A 20105-nucleotide genomic window follows, 5' to 3' on the forward strand; every position below is an offset into this window, starting at 1 on the left:
GAAAAATGACACGCACGACAATGCTGCTTCCTGAAGGAATAATACATCATTAAAATGTACAAAAAAAAAAGACTGACCTCCGACTGCCCAAAAAGAGACGAGGAACGACAGGAAATTAAATTCTGTGGTTTTTTTGGTTGTTGTTTTAAGACCTACGTGTGTATTCTGAGTGCTGTGACCTCTGACCTCTGACCTCACCACCGTGAATGTCCCAACATGGGTCGGTGACTGTAAATATGAAAACCCAAATGTTTTAGTTGTCTTGGCAGTCGTTTAATTTTTGTACAGTAACGTTCAGTGTGTGTGTGTGTGTGTGTGTGTGTGTGTGTGTGTGTGTGTGTGTGTGTGTGTGCGATCCATCATGTTTTCATTCTCAAGGTCGCTCGGCCCCAAATTTAATTATGTCTCCGCTCTTATTAACAGGCACATTTTAAAAAGCTGGACGACAGTAATTAATTTTTTTTCGGACAGTCGTCTCACACACACGAACGTTAGCCTTTCTATCTCTGTGAGGACCGCTATTGATATAACACATTACGAGGCCTTTAACACCTGAAACCTGTCGGTTTGTGAACGTTATGAAGCCTCCAGTTCAGACTCTGGCCGTCACCATCTTGCTAGTTTGGAGCAGGAATTTATTTGGACGAGCTGGGGGAGGAGCCAGCGGTGGATCTGACCAATCTGATTGGAAACCTGACGGTACTACGTCCCGCCCACCGATAGCTGTAACCTGTGCCACAGGCCTGTCAATCAAACAGACACGCCCCCAAAAACAGGTCTTCTTGAATCTTCTTTTCTAATGAATGAGGGATTATTTTCAGATGGACCTCCAGAAAACTAATAAGAAGGAGTGACTTTAGCTAACAACACCGAGATAACTGATGGACACATTTTATTCACTTTGGATTTGATGAGAGAAGTTGAATGGGAGTCTATGGAGCCGGAGGCTTTTTGGAGCCGACCTCTAGTGGCAGCTGGTGGTATTGCAGCTGAAGACACTTCTGGATCGGAACCATTTTACAGACCTGGAAGCTAAAGTTAAACAGAGGAAACCAAAAGAGACGCAGACTTCGGGATCGTTATGACGTCATGACATCACATCATGACATCACGTCTGATTCTCCTGTTAGTTACGCAATAACAAGTAGGATTAACATTCATTTAATCTGTAGGTGTGCAGCACAAAGTAGCAAATAACAACAATAAACACTAAATGGACAAAAAAATGTTTTCACAAAAATCAAGGAAACATGATGAAACCCTGAGATTTAGTTTTCACATCAACGATATTAAAGCGACCGCGAGTGTTTCTTATTCCCTGATGGGAAGCGACTGTAAACGCGTCCTGGATGTTTACTCAAGTCTCTCCGTGAAACCTCCCGAAAAAAAAAAAAAAACGAAAACACAAACCAAACAAGAGGCCCAGTTCACCGTGTTTGACTTGGAGATTTACGGAGAGCTAATTAACACTAATGCCGCTAATTACAGCGGCCGTGTTTGCTCTGCGGGGATCACAGGGACGCCTGATTAAAGGAGTAATCCACCCAAAAAAAAAAAGCACACAAGACTGCAGCGTGTTTGCCTTCGTCTGAGGAAATATTGGAGGTTTCTGTCGGTAAATATACGTTCTGGTGGAAACGTCGGACTGCGCACACACTCACGGGGATATTCAGCATTACATTAGGATTTCCGTCGGGATCAGATTCAGCGTCGCAAAGAAGACAAAAGAAGTGAGATTTTTCAGACGTGCAGCGTCTTTAAATGATGGGATTTTTTTTTTTTTTTTTTTCCATTTCATCTTTTGCTGATTTTTCCTACGTAAAAGTTGGTCAAAATTAATGTCCATCGACACCATCTGCCGTGTTTTTAAAAAAAAAAAATAGGTTTCAAACTAAATATTACATCAACTCTGCTAGAGTCTCTTACGGTGTTTGTTTTTGTACAATTTAACAGTAAAATGTTAACTTTAGTTTTACAAAAGTATCGCCGGAAGGAGCTGGACGGCGATGAAGCGACGAGCCGGGCGAGGTTGTTTAGAGTGGCGTTCACATGTCAAGAGGGGGCGGAGCTTCAATGTCCAAAGACCGAGGGTCAGGAGACACCAGGTGGGTTTTCTTCTTTGACGTTGGCGGGAGTTGTGTCACCGTGAATTCGTCCCCCAAATCTTGTCAGATTGTTGGCCGACCCCCCTGATTAGTTTCACCTGTCCCTCGTTGTCCTTCCCTCCCTGGTGTTTTAAGTCGGTGTCTGAGGGTCAGACCGTCAACACGAGTTCTACTGTGACATTACCTGCAAATCACCTGAACTGTGGCACCATGGCAACAGGGTTCTCCAACATGACGCCCGCTCACAAAGACTCACGGAGAAGTTGATGCTCATCACATCATCACCCTAAAGTCGGTGCTTGAAATTTATTTTGTACTAATGCAATTTAACGCTAGTGAGATTTGACGGTTTAAAAGAATCAAACTTTTTTTGATTCTTTACACCACTTACCCATGATGCATCAGTAGCCCTTTAGTTTTATGATTGTTTTAAATTTGTTTGACGACATCTAGCCACCCCAGTTTGAAACGCGCAATGTTCCTGGATTGTTTTTTTCCCCATGACGTTCTTAATAAAAGATTGCAGAACGTTCTCTAAAACCATTTTAGGAAAGAATGTTGTAAAGTAAATTCTCCGACTCTAAAATAAAGACCATCAGGGAACATTGAAAACAACTTGCTACTGAAAACAGGGCATCATGATGACACAATAATATTTTTTGGAGAACGCTGTCCTACTCCTTATAAAATTTTGGGGAAAAAAACCTGACAAGAACATTGCGTAATATTCTGTGAAGTAAAACCGTCGTCACAAACACAAACCAGCTGAAACAACACAGACACACAAACATTAAAAGGTCGTCTTTTATTTTACGGTACTGAACAAATCAAATCAAATAAAAGGTGACTGTAAAAATCACCTGTTGCGTTGTTTTCTGCGAGCCGGCCCAGATTACATCACGCGAACGCGCTTATCGAAGCTTTTTTTTTTTTTTTTTTCTAAATCTCCAAATTAAACCCACAAACAAATAATTACTCGAGTCAACGAGGACAATTAATCTGCGCGAGGCCCTCCGAGGACCCGAATCTGCATATTGAACGAGCCGATTATCATAACGGTGAGAGACGGAGGAAGAGCCGCTGCAGGAGCTCTAATCAGCTGTTTAACCTCCGACAGAAACACTCAGCGATTAAACACTCGGCCCGTAACGAGTCGCACGCGTCATCGATCAGGAAGCGTTTCATCCGTTTGATTCAGTCGGAAGGAGGATTTTCACTCTGTTACATTGAAAAAAAAAAATATATATATATAAATATATATATGTATATACATACATAACAAAAAAACAATCTGGATTTTACGTTTTTAATTCGCCACAAGTTACAGAGAAGAGTTCTGGAAAAACTCTCGTTAAACAGTTACTTAAAAAAGTAAATAAATAAAAAGAGTCGTGTTGTTTAATAGGAGAGTTTTTGAATTAAAATGTAAATTTGGGATATAAATATATATGTGAATGTAACTATTAAGGTTTTATTTATGACTTGAAAAGCATTTTGCGTCTCTTTGTTGTTGTTTTGTCTCTTTGTTGTTGTTTTGTGTCTCTGAAGACATTTTGAGTCTCTTTGAGGACATTTTGAGTCTCTGAGGTTTCTTTTTCTTTTTTGTCTCTCTCTGGTGGTTTTGTGTTTTTCTGAATCCATCATCATCACCGACTGAACACCTCGAACACCAGCAGTCTTCATTTTTAATCCTTTCCCTTTTCGACGCCCCCCCCCCCCCCCTCCCCCTCCTCCTCCTCCAGAGGTCAGAGGTCAGCAGAGCGGTTGGCTAAACAGATCTGTTCATTAGCAAACATCCGCTCACAGCGCTCAGCGGCGACATCCATCACAGGGAAGCACTAACCTGCAGCAGCCGGAGAGCGAACCTCCACCTGCGGGTTAAACGTGGCGTTCACGGTTCACGGTGTCGTGTGTCTCCGTAACACGTGACGAGCGCGTCGCAGGCACAGACCCACTGGGAAAAAAACAACAACAAGAGATCGAAGAAGGCAAACGTCAAATGCCGCTTTGTCTTCGCATTAAAAATGAATTCTTTACTCGGAAATATATAAAAGGTAAAGTGAGTTATTTATTGCGGGCGCGTTGGAGGCGTTACAGACTATTCAAGGTCATTCAGTGTCTTTACGGGACCTTTTTCCTCTATTTGTGGTTGTTTTTTTGTCTCTTCAAGGTCATTTAGCGTCTCATTATGCTAGTTTTGTGTCTTTGCAGTCACTTTGTGTCTCTTTGTAGTAGTTCTGTCTCTTAAGATTATTTTCTATCTGTTTGCAGTCATTTTGTGTCTTTTTGTAATTGTTTTGTGTCTCTGTGGTCCTTTTGTGTCTTTTAGGGCATTTTTTTATTTTTTTGTGTCTGAGGACCTTTTTTATTTTTCTATTGTTGTTTCGTGTCTTTGAGGACCTTTTTCTGTCATTGTTTTGTGTCTCTGTGGTCCTTTCGTGTCTTTGAGGACCTTTTTCTGTCATTGTTTTGTGTCTCTGTGGTCCTTTCGTGTCTTTGAGGACCTTTTTCTGTCATTGTTTTGTGTCTCTGTGGTCCTTTCGTGTCTTTGAGGACCTTTTTCTGTCATTGTTTTGTGTCTCTGTGGTCCTTTCGTGTCTTTGAGGACCTTTTTCTGTCATTGTTTTGTGTCTCTGTGGTCCTTTTGCGTCTTTGAGGACCTTTTTCTGTCATTGTTTTGTGTCTCTGTGGTCCTTTTGCGTCTTTGAGGACCTTTTTCTGTCATTGCTTTGTGTCTCTGTGGTCCTTTTGAGGACCATTTGTGTGTATTCATGGTTGTTTTGCATCTCTTCAAGGTCATTTTGTGTCATATTACAGTAGTTTTGTTCATCCTCGCAGTCATTTTGTAGTTGTTTTGTGATTGTCTGTGGTCCTTTTGTGTGTCTTTGAGGACCTTTTTTGTGTATTTGGGGTCATTTTTTGTGTCATCACAGTAGTTCTGTGTCTCTTAAGATTATCTATTCTTTGCGGTCGTTTTGTGTCCTACAAATTAGCTTTGACTTTCAATAATAAGAATTAATCCACTTCATAGAGAAGCTCTCTGATACTTTAGGTTCATATTACAGTTCGAGTGAAATCAGTCCTGACAGATATTTTGGACCCAGAGTGGAAAAAGTGATCAAAACCATCTATTTTTTTTAATTATTTTTTTATAAAGATTATGTTATTTTCAATATATAAACTTGTTTTAAAACAAGTCTGAAATGTTTAGTGATGAAGGAGCTGAAAGGATGATTCAGAGAAGAGCTGATTTTAAATTGTTTTATGTTTTGCTGCCATCTAGTGGTTCTACTTCTAAAATCTAGTTTTAACCAGTCAAGCAGCCGCCAAATCACCCACAACTTTTAAATCGCTGTTTAATAAGTCTTACCTGCCTGATAGATGAACACCTTTCAACAGGTAAGTCCTCCTTCTGCTGTCGGTCTGCTCCCCTGCTTCTGGGTTTTTTTCCCGCGCTTTTCTGGTTCGAACAAAGGCCGTTTCAATCAGCTCTCAAATAGGAGCATCGCAGGACGACTGTGGATGACGTCATAGCCATGTGACTATCGCGCGTCAATTTAGATTTTAATTTTCTCTTTAAAAATAGGCTGTTTTTTGTTTTTTGTTTTTTACATTGCGTGACAGGTTTGTATTTGGTAATGAGTAAGAAAATAAAATCCCCAAAAATGATTTTTATTCAGACTCTCTCGCTGCATCAAATTAACGTAATTCGCAACAGGAAGAAGACGCTTACCTTTCACAATAAAGGCACAACCTAATTTTTTTCAAGGCGCTTTGGAGTTCAACACCATTTACTAAATCACCACGTCACCATTATATATTTATCACTATAGACTGTAAATTTATCACGTCAGAATCCTGTTGAATTGCTGATTTAATATCATTAACTTCCTTTTCATCATTTTGTGAGTAAATACATTTGTAAATATCAATAAGGTAAAAAAAATATGAGATGAAAAGCCAGAAATATTGCAGGTTACAGTGACAGTTGATTAATCAACTTGTTGAAGTTCAAATCAGAGGAAAATTATAAGATATTTAAAAAGAAGATCAAGAAAATGAAATATGAATAAAATATTCAAAAATGTTAGAAAAATATCTGAAAAATATGAATAAAATGTGAAAAATACCTCAAAAATTAACAAAATGCTATAAATTTGTCAGCCTCATTATAGTATGAAATGAGATAAAGTTTTAATGAAATGCTATTAAAATAATTAGTTTTTATTTGCCAGCTTTCTTGCCATCTTAAATGTATAGCTTTGCTGTATATGTGCCTGTTATATTTGTTCATGTTCTTTGTTTACGATTTTTATGATGGTATAATTTAGTAGTATTAATGTTAAAAAAAAAAAAAAAAAAAAAAGAAGTTTTATTGGCCCACTGTAAAGGATGTGTAATAATATGTATAATTTAAAATGTAATATAGTTTTGGAAGTCAGACACTTAAACCACAAGTCCACAATACAACCTGCGGTAGTAAAACCGGAAGTTATTAGAACTAGTAGTAGTAGTTGTAAACTAGTCGGGTCAGAACCTGGACGTGTTTTATTTTGAAAACTCTAAACGGAAGTCTCGTTGTCTCTCTCTCTTGTTGTGGAGGGAAGCAGCTAAGTTAGCATCGTTAGCTTCGTTAGCTCCGGCGTGTTTGCAGGATCGTCCCGCTCTCGTCTCTGTCGTTCGTTTCGTTGCAGTTGTTTCCAACATGGCGTACCAGCTGTACAGGAACACCACTCTGGGAAACAGCCTGCAGGAGAGTCTGGACGAGCTCATTCAGGTGACACCGACCGACCGCGAAGCACCGAGACACCGGCGGACGCTTTCTGTGCTCCGCCGCTAGCCGACGTTAGCACGCTTGCTAACGGCACAAGCTGCGGCCAACGACGGTTAGCTTAGCGGGCTAACTTAGCATTGTTAGCTGCTAACAGGCTAATGTTAGCTGCGGTTTGTTTTTCTACCGTAAATATCGTTTTTTAAATATTTTTTTCGCATCTATGGCGCTAAAAAGTTACGATCTGCTGTAGTTTAATTAGCGACAGTTGTAACAGCGCAAATCTGCAGCTGAAAAGTAAAAAAGGCCAGAAAGTTTAAAGTCTAAAACTAATGTTTAAAGATTCACTTTGTCATCGGGATTCCTCGATTCCAGATGTGATCATGTTTTATTAACATTGATCATGTTTTATTAACAGATGTGATCATGTTTTATTAACATTGATCATGTTTTATTAACATTGATCATGTTTTATTAACAGTGATCATGTTTTATTAACAGTGATCATGTTTTATTAATAGATGTGATCATGTTTTATTAACAGTGATCATGTTTTATTAACAGTGATCATGTTTTATTAACAGTGATCATGTTTTATTAATAGATGTGATCATGTTTTATTAACAGTGATCATGTTTTATTAACAGTGATCATGTTTTATTAACAGTGATCATGTTTTATTAACAGATGTGATCATGTTTTATTAACAGTGATGATCATGTTTTATTAACAGATGTGATCATGTTTTATTAACAGTGATCATGTTTTATTAACAGATGTGATCGTGTTTTATTAATAGATGTGATCATGTTTTATTAATAGATGTGATCATGTTTTATTAACAGTGATCATGTTTTATTAACAGATGTGATCATGTTTTATTAATAGATGTGATCATGTTTTATTAACAGATGTGATCATGTTTTATTAACAGATGTGATCATGTTTTATTAACAGATGTGATCATGTTTTATTAACAGTGATCATGTTTTATTAACAGTGATCATGTTTTATTAACAGATGTGATCATGTTTTATTAACAGTGATCATGTTTTATTAACAGATGTGATCATGTTTTATTAATAGATGTGATCATGTTTTATTAACAGATGTGATCATGTTTTATTAACATTGATCATGTTTTATTAACAGTGATGATCATGTTTTATTAACAGATGTGATCATGTTTTATTAACAGATGTGATCATGTTTTATTAACAGATGTGATCATGTTTTATTAACAGATGTGATCATGTTTTATTAATAGATGTGATCATGTTTTATTAACAGATGTGATCATGTTTTATTAATAGATGTGATCATGTTTTATTAACAGATGTGATCATGTTTTATTAACAGATGTGATCATGTTTTATTAATAGATGTGATCATGTTTTATTAACAGATGTGATCATGTTTTATTAACAGATGTGATCATATTTTATTAATAGATGTGATCATGTTTTATTAACAGATGTGATCATGTTTTATTAATAGATGTGATCATGTTTTATTAACAGATGTGATCATGTTTTATTAACAGTGATCATGTTTTATTAACAGTGATCATGTTTTATTAACAGATGTGATCATGTTTTATTAACAGTGATCATGTTTTATTAACAGATGTGATCATGTTTTATTAACAGTGATCATGTTTTATTAATAGATGTGATCATGTTTTATTAACAGATGTGATCATGTTTTATTAACAGATGTGATCATGTTTTATTAACAGATGTGATCATGTTTTATTAACATTGATCATGTTTTATTAACAGATGTGATCATGTTTTATTAACAGATGTGATCATGTTTTATTAACATTGATCATGTTTTATTAATAGATGTGATCATGTTTTATTAACAGATGTGATCATGTTTTATTAACAGATGTGATCATGTTTTATTAACAGTGATCATGTTTTATTAACAGATGTGATCATGTTTTATTAACAGATGTGATCATGTTTTATTAATAGATGTGATCATGTTTTATTAACAGATGTGATCATGTTTTATTAACAGATGTGATCATGTTTTATTAATAGATGTGATCATGTTTTATTAACAGATGTGATCATGTTTTATTAACAGATGTGATCATGTTTTATTAACAGTGATCATGTTTTATTAACAGATGTGATCATGTTTTATTAATAGATGTGATCATGTTTTATTAACAGATGTGATCATGTTTTATTAACAGTGATCATGTTTTATTAACAGATGTGATCATGTTTTATTAATAGATGTGATCATGTTTTATTAACAGATGTGATCATGTTTTATTAACAGATGTGATCATGTTTTATTAACAGATGTGATCATGTTTTATTAACAGATGTGATCATGTTTTATTAACAGATGTGATCATGTTTTATTAACAGTGATCATGTTTTATTAACAGATGTGATCATGTTTTATTAATAGATGTGATCATGTTTTATTAACAGATGTGATCATGTTTTATTAACAGTGATCATGTTTTATTAACAGATGTGATCATGTTTTATTAATAGATGTGATCATGTTTTATTAACAGATGTGATCATGTTTTATTAATAGATGTGATCATGTTTTATTAACAGATGTGATCATGTTTTATTAATAGATGTGATCATGTTTTATTAACAGATGTGATCATGTTTTATTAACAGATGTGATCATGTTTTATTAACAGTGATCATGTTTTATTAACAGATGTGATCATGTTTTATTAATAGATGTGATCATGTTTTATTAACAGATGTGATCATGTTTTATTAACAGTGATGATCATGTTTTATTAACAGATGTGATCATGTTTTATTAATAGATGTGATCATGTTTTATTAACAGATGTGATCATGTTTTATTAACAGATGTGATCATGTTTTATTAATAGATGTGATCATGTTTTATTAACAGTGATCATGTTTTATTAACAGTGATCATGTTTTATTAACAGATGTGATCATGTTTTATTAATAGATGTGATCATGTTTTATTAACAGATGTGATCATGTTTTATTAACAGATGTGATCATGTTTTATTAATAGATGTGATCATGTTTTATTAACAGATGTGATCATGTTTTATTAACAGTGATCATGTTTTATTAACAGATGTGATCATGTTTTATTAACAGTGATCATGTTTTATTAACAGATGTGATCATGTTTTATTAACAGTGATCATGTTTTATTAACAGATGTGATCATGTTTTATTAACAGATGTGATCATGTTTTATTAATAGATGTGATCATGTTTTATTAACAGTGATCATGTTTTATTAACAGTGATCATGTTTTATTAACAGATGTGATCATGTTTTATTAATAGATGTGATCATGTTTTATTAACAGATGTGATCATGTTTTATTAACAGATGTGATCATGTTTTATTAATAGATGTGATCATGTTTTATTAACAGATGTGATCATGTTTTATTAACAGTGATCATGTTTTATTAACAGATGTGATCATGTTTTATTAACAGTGATCATGTTTTATTAACAGATGTGATCATGTTTTATTAACAGTGATCATGTTTTATTAACAGATGTGATCATGTTTTATTAACAGATGTGATCATGTTTTATTAGCAGATGTGATCATGTTTTATTAACAGTGATCATGTTTTATTAACAGATGTGATCATGTTTTATTAACAGTGATCATGTTTTATTAACAGATGTGATCATGTTTTATTAACAGTGATCATGTTTTATTAACAGATGTGATCATGTTTTATTAACAGATGTGATCATGTTTTATTAACAGATGTGATCATGTTTTATTAACAGTGATCATGTTTTATTAACAGTGATCATGTTTTATTAATAGATGTGATCATGTTTTATTAACAGTGATCATGTTTTATTAACAGTGATCATGTTTTATTAACAGATGTGATCATGTTTTATTAATAGATGTGATCATGTTTTATTAACAGATGTGATCATGTTTTATTAACAGTGATGATCATGTTTTATTAACAGATGTGATCATGTTTTATTAACAGATGTGATCATGTTTTATTAACAGTGATCATGTTTTATTAACAGATGTGATCATGTTTTATTAATAGATGTGATCATGTTTTATTAACAGATGTGATCATGTTTTATTAACAGATGTGATCATGTTTTATTAACAGTGATCATGTTTTATTAACAGTGATCATGTTTTATTAACAGATGTGATCATGTTTTATTAACAGTGATCATGTTTTATTAACAGATGTGATCATGTTTTATTAACAGTGATCATGTTTTATTAACAGTGATCATGTTTTATTAACAGATGTGATCATGTTTTATTAACAGATGTGATCATGTTTTATTAACAGATGTGATCATGTTTTATTAACAGTGATCATGTTTTATTAACAGATGTGATCATGTTTTATTAACAGTGATCATGTTTTATTAATTCATGTGATCATGTTTTATTAACAGATGTGATCATGTTTTATTAACAGTGATCATGTTTTATTAACAGTGATCATGTTTTATTAACAGATGTGATCATGTTTTATTAACAGTGATCATGTTTTATTAACAGATGTGATCATGTTTTATTAATAGATGTGATCATGTTTTATTAACAGATGTGATCATGTTTTATTAACATTGATCATGTTTTATTAACAGATGTGGTCATGTTTTATTAACAGATGTGATCATGTTTTATTAACAGATGTGATCATGTTTTATTAACAGATGTGATCATGTTTTATTAATAGATGTGATCATGTTTTATTAATAGATGTGATCATGTTTTATTAACAGATGTGATCATGTTTTATTAACAGTGATCATGTTTTATTAACAGATGTGATCATGTTTTATTAACAGTGATCATGTTTTATTAACAGATGTGATCATGTTTTATTAACAGATGTGATCATGTTTTATTAACAGATGTGATCATGTTTTATTAACAGATGTGATCATGTTTTATTAACAGTGATCATGTTTTATTAACAGATGTGATCATGTTTTATTAACAGATGTGATCATGTTTTATTAACAGTGATCATGTTTTATTAACAGATGTGATCATGTTTTATTAATAGATGTGATCATGTTTTATTAATAGATGTGATCATGTTTTATTAACAGATGTGATCATGTTTTATTAACAGTGATCATGTTTTATTAACAGATGTGATCATGTTTTATTAACAGTGATCATGTTTTATTAACAGATGTGATCATGTTTTATTAACAGATGTGATCATGTTTTATTAACAGATGTGATCATGTTTTATTAACAGATGTGATCATGTTTTATTAATAGATGTGATCATGTTTTATTAACAGATGTGATCATGTTTTATTAACAGATGTGATCATGTTTTATTAACAGTGATCATGTTTTATTAACAGATGTGATCATGTTTTATTAACAGTGATCATGTTTTATTAACAGATGTGATCATGTTTTATTAACAGTGATCATGTTTTATTAACAGATGTGATCATGTTTTATTAACAGATGTGATCATGTTTTATTAACAGATGTGATCATGTTTTATTAACAGTGATCATGTTTTATTAACAGATGTGATCATGTTTTATTAACAGTGATCATGTTTTATTAATAGATGTGATCATGTTTTATTAACAGATGTGATCATGTTTTATTAACAGATGTGATCATGTTTTATTAACAGTGATCATGTTTTATTAATAGATGTGATCATGTTTTATTAACAGATGTGATCATGTTTTATTAACAGATGTGATCATGTTTTATTAACAGATGTGATCATGTTTTATTAACAGATGTGATCATGTTTTATTAATAGATGTGATCATGTTTTATTAACAGATGTGATCATGTTTTATTAACAGATGTGATCATGTTTTATTAACAGTGATCATGTTTTATTAACAGATGTGATCATGTTTTATTAACAGTGATCATGTTTTATTAACAGATGTGATCATGTTTTATTAACAGTGATCATGTTTTATTAACAGATGTGATCATGTTTTATTAACAGATGTGATCATGTTTTATTAACAGATGTGATCATGTTTTATTAATAGATGTGATCATGTTTTATTAATAGATGTGATCATGTTTTATTAACAGATGTGATCATGTTTTATTAACAGATGTGATCATGTTTTATTAACAGATGTGATCATGTTTTATTAACAGATGTGATCATGTTTTATTAACAGATGTGATCATGTTTTATTAATAGATGTGATCATGTTTTATTAACAGATGTGATCATGTTTTATTAACAGATGTGATCATGTTTTATTAACAGTGATCATGTTTTATTAACAGATGTGATCATGTTTTATTAACAGTGATCATGTTTTATTAATTCATGTGATCATGTTTTATTAACAGATGTGATCATGTTTTATTAACAGTGATCATGTTTTATTAACAGTGATCATGTTTTATTAACAGATGTGATCATGTTTTATTAACAGTGATCATGTTTTATTAACAGATGTGATCATGTTTTATTAATAGATGTGATCATGTTTTATTAACAGATGTGATCATGTTTTATTAACATTGATCATGTTTTATTAACAGATGTGGTCATGTTTTATTAACAGATGTGATCATGTTTTATTAACAGATGTGATCATGTTTTATTAACAGATGTGATCATGTTTTATTAATAGATGTGATCATGTTTTATTAATAGATGTGATCATGTTTTATTAACAGATGTGATCATGTTTTATTAACAGTGATCATGTTTTATTAACAGATGTGATCATGTTTTATTAACAGTGATCATGTTTTATTAACAGATGTGATCATGTTTTATTAACAGATGTGATCATGTTTTATTAACAGATGTGATCATGTTTTATTAACAGATGTGATCATGTTTTATTAACAGTGATCATGTTTTATTAACAGATGTGATCATGTTTTATTAACAGATGTGATCATGTTTTATTAACAGTGATCATGTTTTATTAACAGATGTGATCATGTTTTATTAATAGATGTGATCATGTTTTATTAATAGATGTGATCATGTTTTATTAACAGATGTGATCATGTTTTATTAACAGTGATCATGTTTTATTAACAGATGTGATCATGTTTTATTAACAGTGATCATGTTTTATTAACAGATGTGATCATGTTTTATTAACAGATGTGATCATGTTTTATTAACAGATGTGATCATGTTTTATTAACAGATGTGATCATGTTTTATTAATAGATGTGATCATGTTTTATTAACAGATGTGATCATGTTTTATTAACAGATGTGATCATGTTTTATTAACAGTGATCATGTTTTATTAACAGATGTGATCATGTTTTATTAACAGTGATCATGTTTTATTAACAGATGTGATCATGTTTTATTAACAGTGATCATGTTTTATTAACAGATGTGATCATGTTTTATTAACAGATGTGATCATGTTTTATTAACAGATGTGATCATGTTTTATTAACAGTGATCATGTTTTATTAACAGATGTGATCATGTTTTATTAACAGTGATCATGTTTTATTAATAGATGTGATCATGTTTTATTAACAGATGTGATCATGTTTTATTAACAGATGTGATCATGTTTTATTAACAGTGATCATGTTTTATTAATAGATGTGATCATGTTTTATTAACAGATGTGATCATGTTTTATTAACAGATGTGATCATGTTTTATTAACAGATGTGATCATGTTTTATTAACAGATGTGATCATGTTTTATTAATAGATGTGATCATGTTTTATTAACAGATGTGATCATGTTTTATTAACAGATGTGATCATGTTTTATTAACAGTGATCATGTTTTATTAACAGATGTGATCATGTTTTATTAACAGTGATCATGTTTTATTAACAGATGTGATCATGTTTTATTAACAGTGATCATGTTTTATTAACAGATGTGATCATGTTTTATTAACAGATGTGATCATGTTTTATTAACAGATGTGATCATGTTTTATTAATAGATGTGATCATGTTTTATTAATAGATGTGATCATGTTTTATTAACAGTGATCATGTTTTATTAACAGATGTGATCATGTTTTATTAACAGATGTGATCATGTTTTATTAACAGATGTGATCATGTTTTATTAACAGATGTGATCATGTTTTATTAATAGATGTGATCATGTTTTATTAACAGATGTGATCATGTTTTATTAACAGATGTGATCATGTTTTATTAACAGTGATCATGTTTTATTAACAGATGTGATCATGTTTTATTAACAGTGATCATGTTTTATTAACAGATGTGATCATGTTTTATTAACAGTGATCATGTTTTATTAACAGATGTGATCATGTTTTATTAACAGATGTGATCATGTTTTATTAACAGATGTGATCATGTTTTATTAACAGTGATCATGTTTTATTAACAGATGTGATCATGTTTTATTAACAGTGATCATGTTTTATTAATAGATGTGATCATGTTTTATTAACAGATGTGATCATGTTTTATTAACAGATGTGATCATGTTTTATTAACAGTGATCATGTTTTATTAACAGATGTGATCATGTTTTATTAACAGATGTGATCATGTTTTATTAACAGATGTGATCATGTTTTATTAATAGATGTGATCATGTTTTATTAACAGATGTGATCATGTTTTATTAACAGATGTGATCATGTTTTATTAACAGTGATCATGTTTTATTAACAGATGTGATCATGTTTTATTAACAGTGATCATGTTTTATTAACAGATGTGATCATGTTTTATTAACAGTGATCATGTTTTATTAACAGATGTGATCATGTTTTATTAACAGATGTGATCATGTTTTATTAACAGATGTGATCATGTTTTATTAACAGTGATCATGTTTTATTAACAGATGTGATCATGTTTTATTAACAGTGATCATGTTTTATTAATAGATGTGATCATGTTTTATTAACAGTGATCATGTTTTATTAATAGATGTGATCATGTTTTATTAACAGATGTGATCATGTTTTATTAACAGATGTGATCATGTTTTATTAACAGATGTGATCATGTTTTATTAACAGATGTGATCATGTTTTATTAACAGTGATCATGTTTTATTAACAGATGTGATCATGTTTTATTAACAGTGATCATGTTTTATTAGCAGATGTGATCATGTTTTATTAACAGATGTGATCATGTTTTATTAACAGTGATCATGTTTTATTAGCAGATGTGATCATGTTTTATTAACAGATGTGATCATGTTTTATTAACAGATGTGATCATGTTTTATTAGCAGATGTGATCATGTTTTATTAACAGATGTGATCATGTTTTATTAACAGATGTGATCATGTTTTATTAACAGATGTGATCATGTTTTATTAACAGTGATCATGTTTTATTAACAGTGATCATGTTTTATTAACAGATGTGATCATGTTTTATTAACAGATGTGATCATGTTTTATTAACAGTGATCATGTTTTATTAGCAGATGTGATCATGTTTTATTAACAGTGATCATGTTTTATTAACAGATGTGATCATGTTTTATTAACAGTGATCATGTTTTATTAGCAGATGTGATCATGTTTTATTAACAGATGTGATCATGTTTTATTAACAGATGTGATCATGTTTTATTAACAGATGTGATCATGTTTTATTAACAGATGTGATCATGTTTTATTAACAGTGATCATGTTTTATTAACAGATGTGATCATGTTTTATTAACAGATGTGATCATGTTTTATTAACAGATGTGATCATGTTTTATTAACAGTGATCATGTTTTATTAGCAGATGTGATCATGTTTTATTAACAGTGATCATGTTTTATTAATTCATGTGATCATGTTTTAAATGTTTTATGCCCTTTTTATGGCAGAAATGCCCAAAAATCTTTATTCCATCTTTTTGCAGTATTTTTGACTTTTTTTTTTTTATTTTTATTTTTTTTTAGATGAATTAAAGCAGTTTAAAGATGTACATTTTATAATTTAGAATCATATTTTGTGTCTTTTCGTGTTGTTTTTTCTCTCTTGGAAAACGGCCCAAGTTTAAATGTTACTTCATGTTTAAATGTTTGTTAAACTATCAAGAGATTTTAAGATTTTTGATGAATATCTGCGTTTGGTTTCTGGTCCGTGAAGCACTTCTTCACGCTGAGAGTTTGTTTCTTTTAAACATCATTTGTAATTATTTGAGTGAATCTTGTGTTTGTGTGTTCAGACTCAGCAGATCACTCCTCAGCTCGCCCTGCAGGTCCTCCTGCAGTTCGATAAGGCCATAAACACAGCGCTCGCTAACAGAGTCCGGAACAGAGTCAACTTCAGGGTGAGACACACACACACACACACACACACACACACACTTGTACACACACACACACACACACAAAGACACACACACACAAAGACACACACACACACACACACACACAAAGACACACACACACAAAGACACACACTCTCACACACACACACACACGCATACACTCACACACAAACACATACACACACACACACACTCTCACACACACAAACACACACTCACACACACACACTCACATCCACACACACACACACAAAATCACACACACAAACACTTGTACACACACACACACACACAAAGACACACACTCTCACACACACACTCTCACACACACACAAACACACACGCATACACTCACACACACAAACACACATCCACACACACACACACACACACACAAAATCACACACACAAACACTTGTACACACACAATCACACACGTATACACACACACACATATACAAAACACGCAAAAATACACATACACACACGCACATATTTATACACACACATACAAACACACAAACATACACACACAGACACCAGTATGACCCCATCATGTGACATATCAGTCCTTCATGTGACATATCGGTCCTTCATGTCTCCGTCCTTCATGTTTCATGTCTCCGTCCTTCATGTTTCATGTTTCCGTCCTACATGTCTCCGTCCTTCATGTTTCATGTCTCCGTCCTTCATGTTTCATGTTTCCGTCCTACATGTTTCATGTCTCTGTCCTTCATGTCTCATGTCTCTGTCCTTCATGTCTCCGTTCTTCATGTTTCACGTCTCCGTCCTACATGTCTCCGTCCTTCATGTTTCATGTCTCTGTCCTTCATGTCTCATGTCTCTGTCCTACATGTCTCCGTCCTTCATGTTTCATGTTTCCGTCCTACATGTTTCATGTCTCTGTCCTTCATGTCTCATGTCTATGTCCTTCATGTCTCCGTTCTTCATGTTTCATGTCTCCGTCCTACATGTCTCCGTCCTTCATGTTTCATGTCTCTGTCCTTCATGTCTCATGTCTCTGTCCTACATGTCTCCGTCCTTCATGTTTCATGTTTCCGTCCTGCATGTTTCATGTCTCTGTCCTTCATGTCTCATGTCTATGTCCTTCATGTCTCCGTTCTTCATGTTTCATGTCTCCGTCCTTCATGTTTCATGTTTCCGTCCTACATGTCTCCGTCCTTCATGTTTCATGTCTCCGTCCTTCATGTTTCATGTTTCCGTCCTACATGTTTCATGTCTCTGTCCTTCATGTCTCATGTCTCTGTCCTTCATGTCTCCGTTCTTCATGTTTCACGTCTCCGTCCTACATGTCTCCGTCCTTCATGTTTCATGTCTCTGTCCTTCATGTCTCATGTCTCTGTCCTACATGTCTCCGTCCTTCATGTTTCATGTTTCCGTCCTACATGTTTCATGTCTCTGTCCTTCATGTCTCATGTCTATGTCCTTCATGTCTCCGTTCTTCATGTTTCATGTCTCCGTCCTACATGTCTCCGTCCTTCATGTTTCATGTCTCTGTTCTTCATGTTTCATGTCTCTGTCCTACATGTCTCCGTCCTTCATGTTTCATGTTTCCGTCCTGCATGTTTCATGTCTCTGTCCTTCATGTCTCCGTCCTACATGTCTCCGTTCTTCATGTTTCATGTCTCTGTCCTTCAGGGTTCTCTGAACACGTACCGGTTCTGCGACAACGTTTGGACGTTTGTCCTGAACGACGTGGAGTTCAGAGAGGTCACCGACCTCGTGAAGGTCGACAAGGTCAAGATCGTCGCCTGCGACGGGAAGAGCGAGTCGACCCAGAACAAGACGGACAAATGGTACGACGTGACATCACCTACGTGACATCACCTACGTTTCACCACTAGGGGGCGCCGATCTCCTGCTAGCAGCGACGGTTCTGTTTTTAAGACGACATTCTTTAAACCGCGTCGGTTATATTCCGTTAATCCGTCAATTATTGACTTTGATTAGCCTCAACAAGATCACGTTAGCCTCAACGAGATCACGTTAGCCTCAACAAGATCACGTTAACATTATAAAGTGAACCTGCGCCTGTTTCTCCGGTCATTAACAGATGTTCTTCTTCTTCTGCGCCTGCTTTACACGCAGTTAAACTGGTTAACGCTCTTCTTCTTCTTCAGATTTGAGCTCCAGCGCTGCAGAGTGACGCGGCTCTCTGAGTTTCTCCGTCACATTCGGACCTGGACTGTACATATAATTTATTACAGCAGAGTCACGTGTGTGTGTGTGTGTGTGTGTGTGTGTGTGTGTGTGTGTGTGTGTGTGTGTGTGTGTGTGCCTGCAGCAGTTTTTTTTTTAATTATCGGTTTACAGGAGGTTTTGTGTTCAGTTTGCCGTTTATTATCGAGCTGCATCCTGTTTAATAAAAACTTTATTTAAAACACAGATTCTCCGTTTTTCTGTTTCATCATCCGTCACTTTGATGATTGTTTTTTTTATCAATAAATCATTTTGTCTATTAATGTCACAGTTTCACTGAGTTTTTTTAAACAATGACAGCATCATACAGGGGATCACTTCAGATATTTATATTTCAATTTTTGTATCTATATATATTTTTTTACAATTAATTTTAATTATTAGTTCGAATTTTTTTATAAATGACCTTTATTGTTTAAATTTGTATTATATATATAATTTTTTTTAAATGCATATTTATCATTTGAAATGCCGTTTAATTTTTTTTTTTTTATGTTTTTGTAATTTATATAACTTTATTGTGTTGGAATCTTTCTATAGAGTTTTCTTGTTTTTTTCAACACATTTTATATTTATCTTACATCATACATTAAACAAATACCATAAAAAATGTATTAGGATAAATACAAAAATAAAATAGAGTTTGACCGTAAATAAACTATTAATTAGCAGTTATCAATAAAACACTGGGTTGTCTGTTATTGGCTGCTGGCGGTCGATTC

The 20105-nt window shown here is 33.0% G+C and overlaps 1 protein-coding gene across 1 annotated transcript; it reads left to right on the forward strand.

Annotated features, from left to right (window-relative positions):
- The first annotated feature begins 6715 nt into the window (after positions 1–6715).
- On the forward strand, positions 6716–19646 carry gtf2a2 (general transcription factor IIA, 2). The gene is made up of 4 exons (XM_069175136.1): positions 6716–6882; positions 17059–17163; positions 18823–18980; positions 19305–19646. Coding segments are annotated over exons 1-4 (336 nt in total). The 5' UTR covers positions 6716–6810; the 3' UTR covers positions 19306–19646.
- The last annotated feature ends 459 nt before the right edge of the window (positions 19647–20105 follow it).

The sequence above is a fragment of the Embiotoca jacksoni genome, unplaced genomic scaffold (assembly GCF_022577435.1).
Source record: "Embiotoca jacksoni isolate LCO1_2020_lvr unplaced genomic scaffold, fEmbJac1.0.p SCAF_64, whole genome shotgun sequence".
NCBI lineage: Eukaryota > Metazoa > Chordata > Actinopteri > Embiotocidae > Embiotoca > Embiotoca jacksoni.

Bases quoted from the DNA above. Each gene is read 5' to 3' on its own strand.
- gtf2a2 (XM_069175136.1), top strand. From the start codon at position 6,811: ATGGCGTACCAGCTGTACAGGAACACCACTCTGGGAAACAGCCTGCAG. The intron at 6,883-17,058 runs GTGACACCGACC...TTGTGTGTTCAG, and splicing joins GTCTGGACGAGCTCATTCAG to ACTCAGCAGATCACTCCTCA. The intron at 17,164-18,822 runs GTGAGACACACA...TCTGTCCTTCAG, and splicing joins GGAACAGAGTCAACTTCAGG to GGTTCTCTGAACACGTACCG.